Source organism: Bubalus bubalis, chromosome 18 (assembly GCF_019923935.1).
Source record: "Bubalus bubalis isolate 160015118507 breed Murrah chromosome 18, NDDB_SH_1, whole genome shotgun sequence".
Classification (NCBI taxonomy): Eukaryota; Metazoa; Chordata; class Mammalia; order Artiodactyla; family Bovidae; genus Bubalus; species Bubalus bubalis.
Window position 1 is genome coordinate 15,273,494 of NC_059174.1, and position 24,016 is coordinate 15,297,509.

The 24,016-nt window shown below is 36.3% G+C and overlaps 1 protein-coding gene and 1 long non-coding RNA gene across 2 annotated transcripts in view; one reads left to right on the forward strand and one right to left on the reverse strand.

The window, feature by feature from the left end:
• LOC112580379 overlaps nucleotides 1-2,805 on the forward strand; it is an 80,404-nt gene extending 77,599 nt beyond the window's left edge. Inside the window, exon 3 of the long non-coding RNA XR_003104765.2 lies at nucleotides 2,573-2,805. This is a non-coding gene — a long non-coding RNA (uncharacterized LOC112580379). The remainder of the gene's footprint in view (nucleotides 1-2,572) is intronic.
• The window catches only part of ITFG1 (integrin alpha FG-GAP repeat containing 1), a 313,498-nt gene that overhangs the window by 61,544 nt on the left and 227,938 nt on the right, over nucleotides 1-24,016 (reverse strand). The window contains exons 11-12 of the mRNA XM_006062755.3: nucleotides 16,429-16,579; nucleotides 13,737-13,845 (exon numbers count right to left, since the gene is read on the reverse strand). Of these exons, the coding sequence (XP_006062817.3) occupies nucleotides 13,737-13,845; nucleotides 16,429-16,579 (260 nt within the window). The remainder of the gene's footprint in view (nucleotides 1-13,736; nucleotides 13,846-16,428; nucleotides 16,580-24,016) is intronic.

Here is a 24,016-nt window from a genome sequence, read left to right on the forward strand (position 1 = left end):
AAAGGGTATAGGCTTCTTCTGTGGTGATGAAAATGTTTGTGGTGATATTGGTAAAATTCTGTAAATATGCAAAAAGCCACTGAATTGTATACTTGAAATGGGCAAATGGTATGGTATGTAAATTACATCTCAATAAAGCTGTTACAAAATAAAAGATACCATAAAATTAAAAAAATGACAAGGGGCTATGAACTTTTAAAAAAAATACAAAGATATACTTGCTAACATACAAAGAGCTTCTAGATATGGATGACGAGATGATAATCTAATAAAAACAAAGGATATAGAGAAGCAATATCCAGAAGAGAAAGTACAAATAATAAAAAAAATCAGGAAGAAAGATACTCAGCCTCACCAGTCAGGAAAAAAAAAATCAATTTTATACCCTAACAGAAAGGAAAAAATGAAAGACCAATAAAAATGTCTATAGGAAAAACAAAACCAAAAGATAAATGATAAACTATGAAGAATATTTACAAAATATATCACAAAAGATTAATATATACTGTGGTATAAATCATTAAGGAAATGAAAAAGGACAGAACCATTTATAGAAATAAAAGTACAAATGGCTCTTGAACATATGAAAAGATGCAGAACTATATTCAGTATAAGAAGAATGCAAAATAAGACAACACTTTTCACTTTACAGTTTGCAAAACTCAAAAAGTTTAATAATCTTTTGGGTCGGTGAGGGTGTTAGGAAATGTGGATTCTCCTGTATAGAAGTAGCAGTGTCAACATCAAATTTTCATGAAGGGACATCTGTTAAAATAAAAAATACTTACAAATTCCAAACCAGGCAGAATTAATCTAAGGTGTTAGAAATTAAATTACTGGTTACCTTCAGGTGAACTGGGCTTAGCGGAAAGGGTGGGCATGAGGAAGCTTCTGGTTGCTGGTATCATGTTTTTCTTGATCTGGGTGTATTTACATGTGTATATTTACTTTGTCAAAACGTGTAGACCTCTGTACTTATGTACACTTTTCTACATGTATAGTTCAACAGAGTTTATTTTAAAAGTGTACATATATTATTTTTTAGTAGTTCCATTTTTAGGAATTTATTCTACAGGTATTAATTATAATAACAAGAGAATGAAAATAAACTGGTATCAATAAGAACTGATTAAATTTTGTTGTATTCATAGTGTTGTTGTTGTTCAGTTGCTAAGTCATGTCCGACTCTTTGCAACCCCATGGACGGCAGCACGCCAGGCTTCTCTGTCCTTCGCCATCAAATTCACGTCTACTGAGTTGGTGATGCTATCTAACTGTCTCATCCTTTGCTGCCCTCTTCTCCATTTTTTGAGAACCCATGAACATGAACAGCTCTAGACTATATTGTTAAGGCATAATCTCTAAGATACATTGTTAAATGGAGAAAGCAAAGTCTAGAACTACCATTTACGTAAAATAAAAGCATATAAACATACGTGCTTGTTTAAGTGCATAATATATCTTGGACAGACACAAAGAAGAGGTTGCTTTGGCGGGAAGAATTGGACCACTGGGAAACACTGGTGCAAAAGAGACTTACTTTTCACTATTATAGACTCCTGTATTTTTTTTACCATTTGCATGGTGAAAAACAAATTTTAAAAAACCAAATTTCTTAGTGAAATAAAAATTTAGAGTGCTCAGATGATATGTGGTAAACTGGACAGTGTTATGCTGGTCGGATAATAAATGTCTGTGATTTTTGGGAAAGGTAACTTAGTATTGTCTATTAACACTAAAAACACAGCCTCTCAACTCATCAAATTCATGTATATGAAATATTAGAAACTACCTATGTGTCCACTAAGAGTGAAAATACTAAATAAATTATGGAACATCTATAGTTTTATGGAATGACATGGAGCTATTACAGCATGAGAGACCTATAAGTGTTGACATGAAAGAGGGTTTATACCCTCTTGCTAAAGTAAAAAAAAAAAGACAAAGGCAAATATGTTCAGTAAGATTACATTTACAAATGTATATGTTGGCCGAATTTCAGAGATACAGTATTAAAAGAAGTCAGACACAAAGAGTATATACTATATGATTACATTTATATGACAACTAGAAAAGGAAAAACTGTGGTGACAGAGATCAGAACAGTGGTTATACTTCTGCAGGGAATATAAGGAAGGGACCCTTCTTGGGTATGGAAATATTTTATTTTGATTGGAGTGTGGCTATAAGGGAAGGTACCTGTGTAAAATCTTATCAAGCTATACACCTGAACACCCATTGCTACAACTGTATTTCCACTGTCTTGTCAGCTCACACCTAGATGTCTGTACTCCTAGGTGGTTACTCTTGTCAAAGCCCTCAGGTCAGAACATTAATTTTTTTAATGAACATCTATTTTTTTCTTCTGAACATTGCTGTAAAATTCATCTTCTTTATCAGCACACTTGATCACAGACTTTTTTGATGGAGAATTTAAATAGTAAGTGTGACAGATAATTTTATGTGCCAACTAGGTGTGTCTGTGAGGGTGTTTTCAGATAAGATTAACATTTAATCAGTAAACTGGGTAAAGCGGATTGTTTTTCATAATGTGTGGGCCTCATCCACCCAGGTGAATAGAGCAAAAGACTGACGTCTCCTGAGGAAGAAGCCTCCTGCCTGATGGGTCTTCAAACTAGAACATCACCTTTTCCTGCCCGATGAACTGGACACCATTCTTCCTGGTTCTACAGCTGCCTGCTGGCCTTGTGACTCAAAATGGGCATTGGCTCTGCAGATTTTGGATGTGCCAGCTTCCATAACTTTATTAATTAATTCCCTACAATAAATCTTTCTCTTTTTCTGTATTCTACTGATGTTGTTTTTCTGGAGAATCTTGATTAATTCAGTAAGTCTCTGTAGTTATTGGGTCACTGACAAAATCTTTTCTTTGCCATAGGTGCCCATTTATCAATGATACTATCAATATTCTCTCTTATTAATCTTCAACACAGTACATGGAGGTGAGTTAGTTTCTACTTCTTTCTATCTGCTCATTCTTTATTACTATGATCACGGCCTCTCCTTCCTAGAATGTTATACCACTACTCATTTTGGTTTTTCCAAACCTTAACCATCTGTCAAGGATCTAGGTTCTCAACTATCATCTTCACAGAAGACTTCTTTGATCTTAATAATCTTATATACATATAGTTCCATTCAACATTTGAGTATAAAGTTCTTTTCACTGTTCTTTAGCTATTTTTACATGCGTACATCTTCCTCTTCCAAGTTGACAGCAATAGATGATTGCTACATAAGATAGATCCTCACTGAGAAAAACTAAGTAGCAGTCAAAGTGAAGACAATAATGTGCAAATGTGGGAGAAGATGCTGGATATAGTGACTGTAAGTGCTAATAAACAGATCTACAGTATTTCCAAAACTCCCTTCATACATTCATTTTTGTAGCAACTTTACTGAGATATAATTCACACACCGGAGCATTCACCCGTTCAAAGGGTCCTATTCAGTGGTTTTTAGTAAATTCCTAGAATTGTGCAATCATCAACACAATCAGTTTTCATCACAATAAAGAAACCCTGTACCTTTCAGCTGTCATGCCCCATTCCCACCCCTGGCCCAAAGCTACCACTAATCTACCATTCACTTACTATATATATTTGTGAATACTTTTCTATAATAACATATGTTATTTGAGAAAAAATTTAAAAATATAGAGAAGGAAAAAGGAGAAAATAAAAATCACTTTAACCGAACTATCCAGATACTGTTACCAACTTATTATAATCCATTGTCATGGACTGAATGTTTGTACCACCCCGCCCCCAAAGTTCATATGCTGAAGTTTCATATATGCTCTACCTTAATCCTCACAGCAAGGCTGTGAAGTAAGTCTAATTACCCTCCTCCTCCCACCCTTTTTTCTTCAAGAGCAGAAACTGAAGCTTGGGCCAGTACATTACTCAAGGTCAGAAAGGGAATGACACTCTTTTGAAAGACCAGGTGGTCACTAGACACTAACTCATTTAAAAAACACATTATCCTATATTTATATAAGATGGGAAATCAATGAACCACTGAATTATTTTATTTTCTGTACAAGATAAAATGTCTGTGTTTTGTTTAGCATAGTTGAGAGTATTTATTCGAAATTACATGAGTCTCTTTCATTTTATATATAGCAAGATAAAAATTGAGTTCCTGTATCTATTTTTGTTTTTAACAAGACTTCCTCTATTAAATTTGAAGTTTCACACTGTAATAGTGTGAAATAGGATCATAATGAGAAGATTTAAATGTATCATAGATATACATATCATACATATGTCATATATATTATATAGGTATATCTTGGTTTACTGAGATTTGCATTATTACACTTCTCAGATATTGTTTTTTTTTATAAAATAAATTGAAGATCTGTGGCAACCTTGTGTCAAGCAAATCTGTCAGGGCCGTTGTTCTATCAGCATTTGCTCACTTTGTGTCTCTGTGTCACATTTTGGTACAATGTTTCAAGCTTTATCATTTATTACAATGATCTGTGGTATTTGATGTTATTACTATGACTTGCTGAAAGTTCAGATGATGCTTAGCAAAATTTAACAATAAAATATTTTTTAAGTACAGTTATAATTTTTTAAGACATAATGATGTTGAACAGTTAATAAAGCATAATATAAACATAATTTTCACAGGCACTGGGAAACCAAAAAGCTTGTTAACCCACATTATTGTGATACTCACTTATTGCAGTCATCTGTAAGCAAGTACCTGAGTATCTCTGAGGTGTGTCTGCACACATGTATGTCTTATAAAAAGTTGTCTACATAATACAGATAGAATATGCATTTTCTTGGGTTTTGCAACTAAAGACACAAGAAGGAATAATACTTATTCCTTCAGATATTGTGTTAATTAACACAATTAATTAATGTTATTGTTAATAATTAATTAACGTTATTGTTTAATTAAGAATGTTTATTGTTTAATATTGTTGATAATATTGATAACTGTTTAATTAGGAATGCAGAACTCCCAAACAAAGGTTAACTTGTTCTTAGCCTGAAATTATTATTTCACTATGAAACAACCTGACTTTTTTTCCAGGGACATCTATATGGGTACTGCAGCAGGAAAGGCATATTTAGACTGTATCATTTCTGGGCTGCATTCACTATGCACGTTTGACGTAAGGCAGAAAAAAAAATGTCTTTGGCTATTTTCAGCCATTATACTGCTTTTGTTAAGGAACACTGAAATTTTACTTAGCTTTGGCTTTATCTCTAAATCCCTCTGTGACCCTCCTTTAGTTTTACCATTAGAAAAAAAGGAACACACCTACTCACATACATACATCTTACTGTCTTTCTCCCTTGAACTAATACAATTTTAAAAAAGTCTGAAAAGCATTAGGTTTCTTCAAATAATAGGCTATAAAAGGAAAATTTTTATTTTCATTTCTCTTCTCATCTTAGTCAGTATATTAATGTGACAGGTTCACAGTATGGTTTAAACATAGCTTTAATGTTTAAACATATTATAATTAGATGTAATTTCTTCAAAAACAAAGAAAGAACTGAATCAAATGTTGCTGAGAAACACAATATAGCATACATTTTATATGTGTTAGTAGTTCATTTTCTGTTATTAACAGGATTTTTGTTGTTGTCAGTTTCAGTACATATCAGATTAATCATACTAAAATCTATACAGGTCATTAGTACTCACCAAGAACAAATCCCAAAGTAACTACCTGATACTAACACTGGCTAAAAACCTGAAGTTCAGCTCTTTTTAGGCTTTCTAATCATGCAGTATAGGATATTTCATTAAGTGTGAGCCAATGCAAATCACTTCACCTTTCCTTGTTTTAAAACAATTTATAAGGTTTACAAAAGCTTCCAAATCCTATCATTCCAAATGGGATCTATCTTGCTTCGGGTGCTTAATACTCTGACCTGGCACAGAGGGAAATAGTCTGGTTTTAAAGGGTTCTTGTGGCTCAGACAGTAAAGTGTCTGCCTGCAGTGCGGGAGACCCGCGTTCGATCCCTGGGTTGGGAAGATCCCCTGGAGAAGGAAATGGCAACCCACTCCAGTACTCTTGCCTGGAAAATTCCATGGACTGAGGAGCCTGGTAGGCTACAGTCCACGGGGTCATAAAGAGTCGGACATGATACAGCAACTTCACTTTCACTTTGTATAAGTCTGCTCACATACAAGAAAATTATCTAGAAAAGTGGGAGCCTTGAACAGGCAGAGTCTGAATGAATGAGGCTGGATCATGGATGACACATGCTCTCTAAAGTCAGAAATGAAGAAAAGAACCAGAAGTATAACTTGTTGTTTTGTAAGCTAAATTTTGTACTTTCTCTTTCTCCTTATAGAATATGTAAGATTATAATATTTTGAAAAGTTATACTTCACATATATTGTCATTAAAAATTATCATGTATAGGTATTATTATATGAGATAACACACACAAAATACACAGAGGACCTGGCACATGATAAACAATAAATATTAGCTACTCTTGTTTGTCTTTTAAAATAAATTATAGATTCTATCATTATGGATTCCAGGATTTAAAAGCATCAGCTTTCATTGCTGCATGTACTTTTGAAACTTTAGGAACTAGCAGAATGCTCAGTGTTCAGAATAGTTGTATCTAATAAGTGGTAAAAAGATCACAGCTTTTAAAAAATATTAATACTTTTCCAGACTTTCCAAATGTTTTCACAATAGGCTGCCCTTATTTTTATAATGAAAAAGCAAAATAAATACCAAATTAAAAATTTACAAATAAAAAAGAATAATGCCTTAAAAGTCTCTTACATAATCAAAAGGAAATGTTTTTATAAATGTCACTCTGAAATTACTATTTTAAGACTCCAAATGTCAAGCTGAGGAACAAGTAAAAAGTACCAATAGTGAATTAAATCAGTGCAAGAATGTAATTTCCTCAGTGACATCAAAATAAAAATTCCATCCTTTGTGCTTTAGTTAGAAAACAAAACAAAACAAACAACTCCTAAATGTTCCAAGGTAGAAGTTATTATTATAGAGTAAAAGCTCAATTCCTACAAGTGGAACAGTTAAATTTTTTGTTTAAAACATGTGGCTATAAGTATAATAAAGTCCTTCCCAGGTGGCACCAGTGGTAAAGAATTTGTCTGCCACTGCAGGAGATGTTAAGAGTTGCAGTTTTGATCCTGGTGTCAGGAAGATCCCCTGGAGGAGGAAATGTTGGGTTAGGAAGATCCCCTGGAGGAGAAAATTGCCCCCAACTCCAGTATTTTTGCCAGGAGAATCCCACAGGCAAAGGAACCTGGGGGCTGATCATTTCAGTTCAGTTCAGTTCAGTTGCTCAGTCGTGTCCGACTTTTTACGACCCCATGGACTACAGCACACTAGGCCTCCCTGTCCATCACCAACTCCCGGAGTTTACTCAAACTCATGTCCATTAAGTCGGTGATGCCATCCAACTATCTCATCTTCTGTCGTCCCCTTCTCCTCCCGCCTTCAATCTTCCCCAGCATCAGGGTCTTTTCAAATGAGTCAGTTCTTCACATCAGGTATGGGGTCGCAAAGAGTCTTGACAGTGCTGAGTGAATGTCTGAGCACACATAAGTACAGTAAAACATTTTTCATAAGCAACTATAACAAAAACTGGGAACAGCTAAAACACATAAAAGGGCCCATTATGGGAAAGGGAAATTTAACAGCATAGCTTTTGTTGTTGTTGTTGTTTACTTAATGAAAAGACCCTGATGCTGGGAAAGACTGAAGGCAAGAGAAGGGGACGATAGAGGACGAGATGGTTGGAATGCATCACTGACATGAGTTTGAGCAAGCTCTTGGGAGATGGTGAGAGACAAGGAAGCCTGGCGTGCTGCAATCCATGGGATTGCAGAGTCGGACATGACTTAGCAACTGAACAACAAAACAGTATGGATACAACATAATTTAATCGATTCTTACTGATAGATAGTTTATTTGACTGAGCAACTGAACAAGTTGGTAAGTTGTGTTCTGACTCTTTTGCGACCCCATGGACTGAAGCCCTCCAGGCTTCTCTGTCCATAGGATTTCCCAGGCAAGAATACTGGAGTGGGTTGCCATTTCCTTCTCCAGGGAATCTTCCTGACCCAGGGATCAAACACATGTTTCTTGTATTGGCAAGCAGATTCTTCACCACTGAGCCAACTTGGAAGCCCCAACAGGACAGATACTGGTATATAATTTCAGCCTCCTACTATTTGTGTGTTTTTTTTTTTTGGCCACTGTGAGCTTCTTGATATCAAGAACTCTTTTTTAACTCTTTAGTTTTGAAGTATCTCATTTTTTTCTTTTCTTAAAATTTATTTATTTTTTAATTGAAGGATAATTGCTTTATAGAATTTTGTTGTTTCCTGTCAAATCTCAACATAATGTTTTTCATTTTAAGTTGCAAATAAATGTTTTTCCTACTAACTAGGTGACCTTGGTTGATCCAGGTCTAGTTTAAGGATTTTTAACAACTTCATCAACTTTTATAATTTATTAGTATTTATAACCACATCATAAAGGTCTAAAGAGATTTATTATAGCATTTTATAATACCCCTTTAAATAAACTGTTCTAAAAAGTAATTTCTAATACCCCTAGACTTTAAAAACCAAAGGTGTTTAAAAACGATTAATGAAATTTAAGAAGACAGCCTAGTCACAGTTAAATGAAAAACTGCAATTAAAATGTTTAATGAGCTGTGTGCATTATTGGTTATTAAATTAGCTTAAAACATGACCAATGGGATGTAAAATCTGTAAGTTTTCCTTAAAATGACAATGCTCAGGACCTTAACATTTCATGCTAAACCACACTTAAAGATATTTCAAGTATAAAACTTTCACTTCTGGTTTTGTGATTCAGTTTACATTAGCTACTTTACACAAATGCCAAAACTCAAAGAAAACTGCAGTAATTGTGCATAAATACTGTCACACTAAATAAATGTACAGGTTGGGAGAAGAATGATAGAAAGTCAAAACTAAAGGTCAATACTGTATAATGGTTTTAGTAACATTTGAAATGAAAAATCCTTGCCTGGATTATGGGTGGCTATTCACATTCATTTCTCTGAAAATGTCTTTAGTTTTTGTTTCTTTAAAACACATGAATACAAAGCAAATGTCATAATCAAATGACACATGTGAAATAAAGACTCCCATTTCAGTCATTCTTGTCATTTAGACATTATTTTAGACTGTATATAGAAAACTTTTTATCTGTTATTGATTACCTATCTTTCATTCATTTTTTAAATTAAGTTAAAAATTAATTTAAATTAAAATTTTTAAATTAAAAAATTCTATGCTTAATAAAAGATATTTTAAAACATACTAGTACTCCAAAAATATATTAACCTATGTATACCTTTCTGAAAATCTCTTGAAGAAACACTCCAGAATTTGAATGAAGAAAGGTAATGGCACCCCACTCCAGTACTCTTGCCTGGAAAATCCCATGGATGGAGGAGCCTGGTGGGCTGCAGTCCATGGGGTCGCGAGGAGTCAGACACAACTGAGTGTCTTCACTTTCACTTTCATGCATTGGAGAAGGAAATGGCAACCCACTCCAGTGTTCTTGCCTGGAGAATCCCAGGGACGGGGGAGCCTGGTGGGCTGCCATCTATGGGGTCGCACAGAGTCGGACACGACTGAAGCGACTTAGCAGCAGCAGCAAACGTGGTATATAAGTATATGGTGACAGTAAAGCTAGTAACTTGTTAAGTTTGAACGATCATTGCTAACACGGCTATAAATTGTTAAAGATTTAGAAAATAGAAGGTACAAAAGGTAAAACCATATGAGTTGTGAAATATTTTGTTCTAGTTCTATGAAAAATGCCATTGGTAATTTGACTGGGATAGCATTGAGGCAATTGCATTTGGCAGTATAGTCATTTTCACAATACTGATTCTTCCTAACCAGGAACATGGACTATCTATCTGTTTATGTTGTCTTTGATTTCTTTCATCAGTGTCTTATAATTTTCTATATACATTCTTTTGTCTTCTTAGGTACGTTTATCCTAGATATTTTATTCTTTCTGTTGCGAATGGGATTAAGTCCTTAATTTCTCTTTCTGCTTTTTCATTGTTAGTATATAGGAATGCAAGTGATTTCTGTGTATTGATTCTGTATCCTGTGACTTTGTTAAATTCACTGATTAGCTCTAGTAATTTTCTGATACTATCTTTAGGGTTTTCTATGTATAGTATCATGTCATCTGCAAACAGTGAGAGCTTTACTTCTCCTTTTCCAATCTGGATTCCTTTCCTTTTTTTTTCTTCTCTAATTGCTGTAGCCAGGACTTCCAAAACTTGTTGAATAACAGTGGTGAGAGTGGACACCCTTGTCTTGTTCCTGATGTTAGCGGGAATGCTTTCAGTTTTTTACCACTGAGAATAATGTTTCCTGTGGGCTTATCATATATGGCCTTTACTATGTTGAGGTAGGTTCCTTCTATGCCCATTTTTTGAAGAGTTTTAATCATAAATGGGTGCTGAATTTTGTCAAACAGATGGCTAACAAACATATGAAAAGATGCTCAACATTGCTCATTATTAGAGAAATGCAAATCAAAACTACAATGAGGTATCACCTCACACCAATTAGAATGGCCATCATCAAAAAGCCTACAAACAATAAATGTTGGAGAGGGTGTGGAGAAAAGGGAACACTCTTGTACTGTTGGTGGGGATGTAAATTGATACTGCCACTATGGAAGACGGTATGGAAATTCCTTAAAAAACTAGGAATAAAACCACCATATGACCCAGCAATCCGACTCCCAGGCATATACCCTGAGGAAACCAAAGTTGATAAAGACACATGTACCTCAATATTCATTGCAGCATTATTTACAATAGCTAGAACATGGAAGCAATCTACATGTCCACTGACAGATGAATGGATAAAGAAGTTGTGGTACATATACACAATGGAATATTACTCAGCCTTAAAAAGGAACACATTTGAGTCAGTTCTAATGAGGTGGATGAACCCAGAGCCTATTATACAGAGTGAAGTAAGTCAGAAAGAGAAAGATAAATATTGCATACTAATGTATATATATATGGAATCTAGAAAGATGGTACTGATGAATTTATTTGCAAGGCAGCAGTGGAGAAAGAGACATAGAGAAAGACTATGGACATGGGGAGAGGGGAGGAGAGGGTGAGATGTACGGAGAGAATAACATGGAAACTTACATTACCATATGTTAAATAGACAGTCAATGGGAATTTGCTGTTAAGTCTCAGGGAACTCAAATAGGGGCTCTGTATCAACCTAGAGGGGTGGGATGGGGAGTGAGATGGGAGGGAGGTTCAAGAGGGAGGGCACATATGTACACCTATGGCTGATTCATGTTGATATTTGACAGAAAACAACAAAATTCTGTAAAGCAATTATCCTTCAAAAAAAAAAAAAAAGGTAAAACTAAGTCAATCATTCAGAAATAAATTTCCACATTATTTCAACAAAATCTGGAAGGAGGCAGGGGACAAAAGCTTTTGAAAGGTCTCATCTTATTTGGGAAGTGAAAGGTGAAAATACTGTTAAAATTTTAACAATCCAAGGAAATACAGGTTCACATATGTTTGTTAGAAATTTGTGCTAAGTATTAGTAGAATCAGAATGAGAAGCTCTAAAAGCTGACAGGAATAAGAGGAAAAAAATTAGAGCTAGGAGCTAGTTCTGATTCAGGGGAGCTAGGGAACCCCTCCAATTCTGTAGCACAGAAAGTCTCCTGTCTGAAGAGCATTCTATGGATCTGTGCTGTTGTGGGAATCAGTAAGGGCACAGATAGAAGGATAATTTTATATCCTTCTGCCTGTGCAGAAGCCCTAAATAGACATTTCTCCAAACAAGACATATAGATGGCCAAGAGGCACATGAGAAGATATTCAACATCTCTGATTATTAGATAAATGCAAATCAAAACTAAAATGAGATATCACCTCACACCTACCAGAATGGCTATCATCAAAAAACCCAAAAACAATAAATGGTGGAGAGGGTATGGAGAGAAGGGAACCCTCCTATGCTGTTGGTGGGACTGTAAATTGGTTCAGCTACTATGGAGAACAGTATGGAAGTTCCTTAAAAAACTAAAAACCGAGTTACTATATGACCCTGCAATCCCACTCCTGGGCGTATATCTGAAGAAAAACATGATCTGAAAAGATATATATACCCCAGTGTTCACTGCAACACTGTTTACAGTAACCAAGGCATGGAAACAACCTAAATGTCCACTGACAGAAGAATGGATAAAGAAGATGTGGTAGATATATACAATGGAGTATTACTTGGCCATTAAAAAGAACGAAGTAATGCCATTTGCAGCAACACTGATGGACCTAGAGATTGTCATGCTAAGTGAAGTAAGGCAGACAGAGAAGGAGAAATATCATATGACATTCCTTATATGTGGACTCTAAAAATAAAGGATACAAATGAGCTTACTTACAAAACAGAGACTCACAGACTTAAGATAATGAACTTATGGTTGCCAGAGGGAAGGATGTGGGGGAAGGGTCAGGGAGTTTGGGATGGACATGTACACACTGCTATATTCAAAGTGGATAACCAACAAGGGCCTATTGTATAGTATAGGGAACTCTGTTCAATGTTCTATGGCAACCTGGATAGGAGGGGAGTTTGGAGGAGAATGGATACTTGTGTATGTATGGCTGAGTCCCATGGCTGTTCACTTGAAACTATCACAACATTGTTAATCAGCTATACCCCATACAAAATAAAAAGTTTAGAAAAAAATAAAGTTACACAGAATAAAAATTAAAAAAATCGCCCTGGAACTAATAAGTGAGTTGAGCAAGGTTGCAGTGTATAAGATCAACACACAAAAGTCAACTGTGTTTCTATACACTAAAAAGAAGTATGTGGAAACTAAACTTAAAAACACAGTGGCATTTATAATCATGTCAAAGAAAATAAAATACCTAGACACACACTTAACACAACATGTTCAGGATCTCTATGATGAACGTAAGTGTTAGGTGGAGGAGATGGCAGATGTAGAGTAGAATGCCAACTGAAAAATGCAGGAGCCCTGGAAACAGAGAACTACTCGTTGACAACAGTCACATAGAAGGCTGATTTAAGCAGGAGTTGTCAGTGGATTCTAAAACTGGTAAAAACCTGATATGCAGAAAGTACATTAAGTATCAGAATACCTGTCCACAAAACACTAATTATCAAGGGGAAAAGTTAATTTAAGGTGGAAAAACTAGCAGTCATCAAGATGACCAGAGGATCAAGGGTATCATCATGGTGGTGGGGCAGGGCAACATCATGCATTTCTTGACATGATGCATCGAAAGGCCACAGCATAGGTTCCACCAAATTCTATGTCGTGATGTTTCTGCAAAGAATGTGTATCTTGAACTGGGTAAGGAAGATAAAGGATTACACTACAGAATGCAGGCCTGTATTCTTTACAACTGCTAAGGGCATGAAAAGGAACTGTTCCAGACTGGAGCAGATGTGACAGTAGTATTCCTGAACAGCCTCCGCATCAGAAAGGAAAAAGCCACTGGTGGAACAGATGGCAAATTTGAACGGGTGGTTGCGTTGTACTGAAGGTGATCTGTCTGCTTTGGAGAGTTGTTACACAGAAGCATGTTTTACTCTTTGGAAAATGTGCATTGACAGAATACAAAATCAGATGTTAATAATAAAGCATATAAAACAAATACTCACCGATGACTTTAACAAAATAAGCATCTGCTTCAAAGTTATTTTTTAGGGTATGGATGGCAAAATCACTCTTTGTATACCCTTTGCTTAGTACTACAATGTCCAAGATTCCCTGGAAAAAACATAAAAATGGTAAGAAACTACTGGACTGACTGAAAAAAATGATGAAAATGTATGACATGTTTATCATGTAAATACAGACCTTACTTATTCAACTTGATATTTAAAATAAAGATACTATTAAAAATATAAAACCTAGAATATTAAAGATAAATAAAAATTTAAAAAAACTGTAATTTAAATCTCTGAAGATAAATGTTACTCTTCTGTATTTCCTTCCAGGCATATCTGCATGAATTAAAAAAAAATAAAACTTATTTATCTCTTATTCATGGTGCTGGGTCTCTGTTGCTGTGTGGGCTTTTCTCTCATTGCAGACAGCCTGCACACCACAGCTACTCTCCAGTCGCGGGCGGTGTACAGGCTTCTTATTGTGGTAGCTTCTCTTGTGGTGGAGCACAAGTTCTAGGTTGTGAGGGTTTCAGCAGTTGTGGCTCCCAGGCTCTAGAGCACGGGATCCGTAGTTGTGGCACTTGAGATTAGTTGCGCCACAGCATGTTGGATCTTCCCAGATCAGGGATCAAACCCATGTCTCCTGCATTGGCAAGAGGATTCTTTACCATTGATCTACTATGGAAGCCCCATGCATTAATTTTTAAAGGCCTTTGACATGAACTACTGAAGTGTTTCCAATCAACAGAGAAAGAAGGTAACTTTTTATTTGTGCTGCTTCTTATGTTTTTTCCTAAAGAAGTGGAAAGCTTTGCTAATTTTATTGGGGGTAAAAAAGGTGCTCATTTAAACTTTCATTCTGCTAACTCTTAATGAGGTCAATCATTTATCATATCTTTTCACATGTTAGTTAGTTAGTATTAGTTACCCAGTCGTGTCTGACTCTTTGCGACCCCACGAACTATAGCCCGCCAAGCTCCTCTATTCATGGGATTCTCCAGGCAAAAATACTGGAGTGGATTGCCATTTTTTTCTCCAGGGGATCTTCCCAACCCAGGGATCGAACCTAGGGCTCCTGAATTGTAATTGTTAAGGATTTAAAAAATAGAATCTATTTTCTAAATAGAATTCTTTAGAAGCGGATTCTTTACCGTCTGAGCTACAGGGAGGATCCATATTTCATGTTAGCTTTTTTTTACTCTCATCTTTTTTTTTCTTCTGTAAATTGACTTAATCATGTTGTTTTTCCAGTGGGAGTTTCTGGTGACTTGTATCAGTTTGAATAAACCCTTTTTACGTTATGGATGTGGGCTTCCCTGGTGGCTCAGATGATAAAGAATCCACCTACAATGCTGGAGACCTGGGTTTGATCCCTGAGTTGGGAAGATACCCTGGAGGAGGACATGGCAACCCACTCTAGTCTTCTTGCCTGAAGACTCCCTAAGGACACAAGAGCCTGGCTGAGACTATGGTCCATGGGCTTGCAAAGGGTCAGACACGACTGAGTGACAAAGCGCAGCACAGCCTGTTATGAATGTGAGCTTCCCAGGTGGTGCTAGTGGTAAAGAATCTGTCTGCCATTGAAGGAGATATAAGAGACATGGGTTTGATCCCTGGGTTGGGACGATCCCCTGGAGGCAGCCATGGCCACCCACTCCAGTATTCTTGTCTGGAGAATCCAATGGACAGAGGAACCTGGCAGGCTACATTCCATAGGGTTACAAAGAGTTGGACCTGATTGAAGCCACTTAGCACGCACACACGCATGTTAAGAATGTTAATTATTTAACTCTTTCATAGCTAATTTATCTCCTAGATTTAGATGCAATTTTAAATTTCATCTATGGTTTTTTTTTTATGTACAGAAATTAAAAGCTGATTTACAGTTAATTCTATTGATTTTTCCTCGTTATATTTTTACCCAATTACTTTTATGCTTGGAAATTGCTTATAAAAAGTGAAACAATACAAGAGCTGGTAGCAGAGACACAGAGGAAAACAAGCACCTGGAAGATACTTGTAATTGAAGATCAGCCTCCTACAAAAAGCCAAACAAAACCAACTGGGTTAGTGTTGGACATAATTGTCCTGATGGAGATTTAACTTTTTAAAATAATCAAGTTATTTTACAAAGATATATTGTGACATATTAACTCTGGAATTTAACGCATTTTTATCAGAATTTACTTTTTCCCCCAAAACTGGCTTTTGACGTTAGAAAGAAGAAAACCAGGACCCTGTGTGCCTTTCCCAGGCCACCTGGAACTGAGGACAGTCACAAGAATCTGGGGCAATAGATGCCACCTCTAGCTCACTGGTTAAGAGAGACTACACACCGAACTCATTCTTCTGTGATCCTGCTAAGGTTTAAGGGTCTGTCATCTGTCGGCTGTTGTTTTCTCTATTTGAGCACATGCACAACTGCCATGAGCATAATTCTCTAGTGGTTTCACCTAAACAGGCATAAAATGAGATAAAGACGCTTTCATATTTCACTGTTCTGATCAGCCAGTGGTATCAATTAATTTGTTCTTTCTGTCATTTAACATTAAAAGGGGTTTTCTTTAATTAACTCGTTTGCTTTCATTATCTCATCTATTGTCTGGTTAAATAGGGTGAAGTGAAAGTGAGACAAGGTAGAAGGCAATTAGATTCTGAACACACAGAAGAGCTCTGAACTCACATCTTCGTAAATGTCAAAGAAGGTGGCAACCACCGCATCTCTGATTTGGTTTAGGTCCATCAGCTCCCAGTAGACTTTAAACATACGATGCGCCCCCTCACAGCTTGCGTTAGTACAAGGGACATTCTCCAGTAAAAAGGCCTGCTGATTGCTGTGAGACAAAGCAGAGGTATTTAGTTAATAATAAAACATATCAATGCTGACTAGTATCAGCTGTGCTGTATTTCCTAGAATCAAAGAGATGGTAAATGGTCTATACTGAAGAAATAGGAAACAAATCTCAATGTCTTAATAATTGCTGTCCCGAGCCATAAAAAGCTTAAATTGTTGGCTATCCTTTTTCAGCCTTTGGCAAAAATCCTCAGGTTAGTTAGTCGTTGGCCTCTCTCTCTCCTTGTTTGGTTTCCAAGTCTATCTCTCTGCTCTCCTTTGCTGCTCCACAGCCAGTGAACCCATGTTTCATTACTGAGTTCCTGGACACTGTCATAATCCCATTAGATGTGTATAATTCCTCAGGTGAATACTTGCATTTTAACTGGAGATTTCTGACATCCTGAAGTCTTACAAACCCAAAGCAGTAAGTCTACAATGATAGAATTTTAGCTTCCCAGATGGATAGTAGGCTGAGCACCTCTCAGATAAAAGATAGGAAAAAAAAAAAGCATTGTATTTTGCATAGCTATGAAGTCCTCCCTTTTGAAAATCTTACTCTATAGGCAATGTGCTTATGAATTTAGATTTTAGAATCAGACTACCTGGATTCAAATTATGTTTCTGTCATTTAGCAGTTATGTGACCTCAAAAAAGTTATTTCACCTCTTGAAGACTCAGATCCTTATTTGTAAGCTGAGTAATAAGTACTTATAGAATTGTTATAAAAAATAAATGAAATACTGACTGCAAAGCACTTAGAACAATTCCTGCCATCCAGTTCAGTCTTAGTAAAAGTGTTTATACTATCATCACTCTTATTTATGTAGTGTAACACCATGCCATGTAAAAATATTTTCTTTAAATACAGAAGTAACTTCAGTAAATAGTGAGATTATACTCCTGTATTAGGCATTTTCTAATACTTACATTCCTTCATGTCCCTTTATGTTACATGGATAACACAGCTGTGGTACATATACACAATGGAATATTACTCAGCCATTAAAAAGAATACATTTGAATCAGTTCTAATGAGGTGGATGAAAATGGAGCCTATTATACAGAGTGAAGTAAGCCAGAAAGAAAAACACCAATACAGGATACTAACGCATATATATGGAATTTAGAAAGATGGTAACGATAACCCTGTATGTGAGACAGCAAAAGAGACAAAGATGTATAGAACAGTCTTTTGGACTCTGTGTGTGTGTGGGATGATTTGGGAAGAATGGCATTGCAACATGTATAATATCATATAAGAAACGAATCACCAATCCAGGTTTGATGCAGGATACAGGATGCTTGGGGCTGGTGCATTGGGATGACCCAGGGGGATAGTATGGGGAGGGAGGTGGGGGGGTGGTTCAGGATTGGGAACACGTGTACACCCGTGGCGGATTCATGTTGATGTATGGCAAAACCAATACAATATTGTAAAGTAATTAGCCTCTAATCAAATAAATTTAAAAAAATTAAAAAAAAATAAGCTAAAATGTTTAAATTTTATTACTGTTCAATTTTCTCTAATAATTATTTTAAATAAAACTATCAAGACAGATTTCTTTTTTCATGTGAAAATATTATTTTGGGTTTGGGCATTTTAGAAAAGAAAGTTCTATTGTAAGAAAGGTAAATTTTTTAGTGTTCAAGAGAGTAATGAACACAAACAAAATATTCATTTGATGTACTTAATATATGATTGGCTTCACATTATATTCCTAGTTAAAAAATTTTAATGCAAATAGTTTAAACTTATAGATTATAACATTTACATGGAAAATTTTGAGTTGGCTTTGATCAAGACCTAACATATAATAATGTTCTTCCACTAGAAGGAAAAATAATTTCTACTTTGTCTCCTGTCTAATAACTGATTTTAAAATTCTATTTTGTAATGTTAGGTTGGTGCAAACGTAATAGTAGTTTTGGACTCTGGATTTTAAATCATTATAATTAGGCTCAAACATATCTTTATTAATAAAAACAGGAGCCATTTCAATCAAAACATTTGTGCCAACAAGAAATACGTTTGCTTATTCCTGTAGTATAAAAATCTGTGCTTTGGGAATTGACAAATCCTTGGAAAGCCTTTTCCGCCTCCTGCTGCTTGTGGAAGCATTTTCCCCTGCAAAAGGTTGTCGAGATGCTTGAAGAAGTGGTAGTCGATTGGCGAGAGGTCAAGAGAATATGGCAGATGAGGCAAAACTTCATATTAGTTCAACTTTTGAAGTGTTGGTTGTGTGACGTGTGGTCAGTCATTGTCGTGGAGAATTGAGCCCTTTCTGTTGACCAATGCTGGCCGCAGTGCTGCATTTTCTGGTGCATCTCATCAATTTGCTGAGCATACTTCTCAGGTGTAATGGTTTCGCTGAAATTCAGAAAGCTGTAGTGGATCAGATTGGCAGCAGACCACCAAACAGTGACCATGACCCTTTTTTCAGTGCAAGTTTGGCTTTGAGAAGTGCTTTGGAGCTTCTTCTCAGTCTAGCTATTGAGCTGGTGGACACTGGTTGGTGTATTAAAATCTGTTTTTCATCACACTTCATAATCTGATCGAGAAATAGTTTGTTGCTGTTGCCTAGAATAAGAGAAGACGACACTTCTAAACAACAATTTTTTGGTTTGTGGCCAGCTCATGAGGCACCCACTTATTAAGCTTTTTCACCTTTTCAATTTGCTTCAAATGCCAAACGATCATAGAATGGTCAATGTTGAGTCCTTCAGCAACGTCTTGTGTAGTTGAAAGAGGATCAGCTTTGATGCTTCTCTCAGTTGGTCACTGTCAACTTCCAATGGCCAGGCACTGCGCTCGTCTCCTTTGCAAAACTTCTTGAGCCATCACTGCATTGTATGTTCATTAGCAGTTCCTGGGCCAAATGCACTGTTGATGTTGCGAGTTGTCTCTGCTGCTTTATGACCCATTTTGAACTTGAATAAGAAAATCGCTCCAATTTGCTTTTTGTCTAACATCATTTCCCTAGCCTAAAATACATATAAAATAAACAGCAATATTTCATTAGCAAAATACATAAAGCAAGAAATGCACATTAGAATGATGTATAACATAATCACATTTATTTAAGAATATATTCCACTATCAAATGGCAAAGTTCAACAATTTAACACTGCAATTACTTTTGCACCAGCCTAATACCTTTTAACAGGTATTTACCCATCCTACCTTTCTAGCTAAACAATTTTACTACATATTTCACAGAAATGAAGACTACTCTATTTTGTTATTAAATACTATTAAAACATGAGAACCAGTGATCAAGGTGACTTTTCTCTTTTTGGATACGCCATGCAGCTTGTGGGATCTTGGATTTCTGAGCAGGGATTGAACCTGGGCCCACGGCAGTGAAGGCGCTGAGTCTTAACCCCTGGGAGCCAGTGCAGCCTTTCTACAATCTTCTGTGACCAATGCATCACACTGGCAGCACTCTGAGTGAGCACTTGCCTCTGGTTTCCCTTTGCAAAATGGGATGCAAGGATTTCATTATTGTATTACAACTCTAGCCATAGTTTCAAATACACAATGTAACCTGCAACAAAAACTCTAATTGCAGTTGAATAATTTAATATGTCATTTTAACTTCGGATATGAATTTGCAAAGATTACAAATGCTACATATCACAGTTCTTGGCTACATGCTCACTAAACAGGTTTGTCTTGTATTCAGCAACATGCGGTCTGAAAAATTTCAGTTCTTTTAAGCTCTACTGAGCCCTATAGGTAGAGCCCCACATCTATAAAAATAAAATTCCATTTAAGCCCAAGAAGACACAATACTGATTCATTAGGTTTGGAAATCCTTGGGGGGAAATGGTCTTGCTTCTTTGAGTCAATTGCTCTATGTTTTCTGGCAATTACACAATTACAGCCAATATAACTTAAAAAAAAATTATTTCAAAAGTTATTATAAAATTTAAGCAATAGAGGCATTAAAAAAGTTTAGATCTTTTCTTTACACGGATAATCACTGTTGACAATATAGTGAGCATCTTTCCAAACCTTCTTCTGGGAACATAGAAAATTTAAGTACATATATCCTTCAAAAACAACAACAACAACAAAAACCAACCCCAATTGAGTTCTACTATATGTATGATTCTGCAGTATTTTTCTTTCTACTCAATAATATAGCATACGCATGGGGAAAAGGGATACAATCTGAATGAGGACTTTTGATGTCTATTTTGAACATTCCCCCCAGACAAGTTGTACCAATTTATATTCCTCAGCAGCAGAACATCAAGCTGCCTGTTTCCCCACATGCATGTCCTTTTCAATGCTTACTCCATTATATACCTAAGTCATCATTCGGTTTTAACACCCTGATACTGATAATCAGGTTGTCTTCAACTGTTCCCCATTAGACACACACACACACACACACACACACATTATTTTTCATTGAGAATCTGTATAAGGGTTTCCAAATAAAGTCATCTAGTCAAAGGATATGCATATTTTAAATATCAACGGGGAAAGCTAAATGGTCTTCTAAAAAATGTACCAATTTATACGTCTAGTAGTATACAAGTAATCTTTCTTATCCTGCCAATATTAGTAACACTGCTTATTTTTGCCAATTGGGTAAATGAAAAAGTATCTCACTTTCCTGATTATGAGAGATGCTGAGTATTACCTTTATGTTTATTATCTATTCATATTTCTTTTAAGAACTGGCACTTTAATTTTTTTAATTATTGGTATTTAGATCTCTGATTGTTAAGAGCATTAGCCCCTACCTGGGATTCTCATATTTTTACTTGTAAAATGAGGGTAAAAACAGTACATTACCTAAAATGGCTGTTGTAAGGATTAAACGAGAAAATAAATGATAAATGGTTTATGGTTTAATATAGTGCCCAGAACATAGCAAAGAACATTTTCAATATCTGCTGTTATTATTATATGTGATGTTATTATTCTGATATGTTCCAAACATGTCACCCCAGCCTTTTATTTTGCTTTTTAATGTATGGTTTCTTTAACTAAATGATTAATAATACATGAAAGTGAAAGTGTTAGTCACTTAGTCGTACCTGACTCTTTGTGACACTATGGACTGTAGCCTAACAGGCTCCTCTGTCCGTGGAATTCTTTAGGCAAGACTACTGGAGTGGATCATATTCTCCAGGGGATCTTCCCAACTCAGGGATCAAAACGGGGTCTCCTGCATTGCAGGCAAATTCGTTACCATCTAAGCTACCAGGGAAGCCCTATAATAATACATATATACTCATTTATGCCAATATTTTTCTTATGTACTATAATAAATGTTAAAGACAATCTATCAGGCAGATAGAAAAAAACACCAGAGGAGTATGTGCACTTACAAAAATAAATGATGAGCAGTGAAAATGTGAAATACGCAGGCAAATAGAAAAATTTTCCGTTATTTAAGTCTCTTTAAAGATAACTGATAATTAAACAACACAGTGTAGTGTTAAAGACATTGTTGTTTAGTCGCTAAGTCATATCTGACTCTTTGCAACCCCATGGACTGTAGCCTGCCAGGCTCCACTACCATGGAATTTCCCAGGCAAGAATATTGGAGTGAGTGATCATTTCCTTGTCCAGGGGATCTTTACAACCCAGGGAACGAACCCCCAACTCCTGTGTCTCCTGTACTGGTAGATGGATTCTTTACCAGTGAGCCACCTTGAAGGCCTGTTAATGATATTTTGTTGTTCAGTTGCTCAGTTGTGTCCTATTCTTTTCAACCTCATGGTCTGCAGCACGCCAGGCTTCCCTGTCCTTCACCATCTCCCAGAGCTTGCTCAAACTCATGTCCATTGAGTTGGTGGTGCCATGCAACGATTCTGTCCTGTCATCCTCTTCTCCTCCTGCCTTCAATCTTTCCCAGCATCAGGGTCTCTTTTAATGGTCAGGTCTTTGCATCAGGTGCCCAAACTATTGGAGCTTCAGCTTCAGCATCAGTCCCTCCAATGAATATTCAGGATTGACTTCCTTTAGGATTGATTGGTTTGATCTCCTTGAAGTCCAAGGGACTCTCAAGAGTCTTCTCCAACTCCACAGTTCAAAAGCATCAGTTCTTCAGCACTCAGCCTTCCTTATGGTCCAACTCTCACATCCATACATGACTATTGGAAAAACAGTCATGTCCATAGCTTTGACTATATTGGACCTTTGTTGGCAAAGCAATGTCTCTGCTTTTCAATATGCTGGTAATGAATAAGCAGATGTAAAATACAAAGCTTCCTCAAAAAACTAAAAACTGAACTACCATATAGCAATCCCACTTCTGGATATATATTGAAAATAATTGAAATCAAGAACTCAAAGAGAGTTAAACTCACATGTTTGTTGTAGCAAAAACAGTCAAGATATGAAAACAATCTAAGTGTCCATTAATGGAGGAATGAATAAAGAAAATGTGGTATACACATATACTGGAATATTAAGCCTTAAAGAACAGAAGAAAATTCTGCCATTGTGACAACATGGATGAACCTAGAGGACATTATGCTAAGTGAAATAAATCAGATGCAGAAAGACAAACACTGTATGATATTGCTTATATGTGGTATGAACTTACAGAAACAGAGAGTGGGATGGTGGTTGCCAGTGGCTGAAGGGCGGGGGAAATGGGGAGATGTTGGTCAAAGGGCACCAACTTTCAGTTATAAGATGATTAAGTTCAGGGGATCCAACGTATGGCATGGTGACTACAGTTAATAATACTATGTGCTGTGCTGAGTTGCTCAGTCATGTCCAACTCTTTGAGACCCCATGGACTGTAGCCTGCCAGGCTCCTCTGTCCATGGGGATTCTCCAGGCAAGAATACTGGCGTGGATTGCCATACCCTCCTCCAGGGGATCTTCCCAACCTGGGATCAAACCCAGATCTCCTGCATTGCAGATGGATTTTTTACTATCTGAGCCATCAAGAAAGCTGCTATGCGTTAACGTTTTAACCATATTAAGAAGAAAATGGCAATTATGTGAGATAATATATTATTGCAAATTCAGACTTAAATTGAAGAAAGTAGGGAAAATCACTAGATCATTCAGGTTTGACCTAAATCAAATCCCTTACGATTATACAGTGGAAGTGACAAGTAGATTAAGGGATTAGATCTGACAGCCTGAAGAACTACAGATGGAAGTTTGTGATATTGTACAGGAAGGTGTGATCAAAACCATTCCCAAGAAAAAGAAATGCAAAAAGGCAAAATGGTTGTTTGAGGAGGCCTTACAAATAGCTATGAAAAGAAGAAAAGTGGAAGGCAAAGGAGAAAAGGAAAGATATACCCATTTGGATGCAGAATTCCAAAGAATAGCAAGGAGAGATAAGAAAGATTTCTGAAGTGATCAATGCAAAGAAATAGAGGAAAACAACAGAATGGGAAAGACTAGAGATCTCTTCAAGAAAATTAGATACCAAGGGAACATTTCATGCAA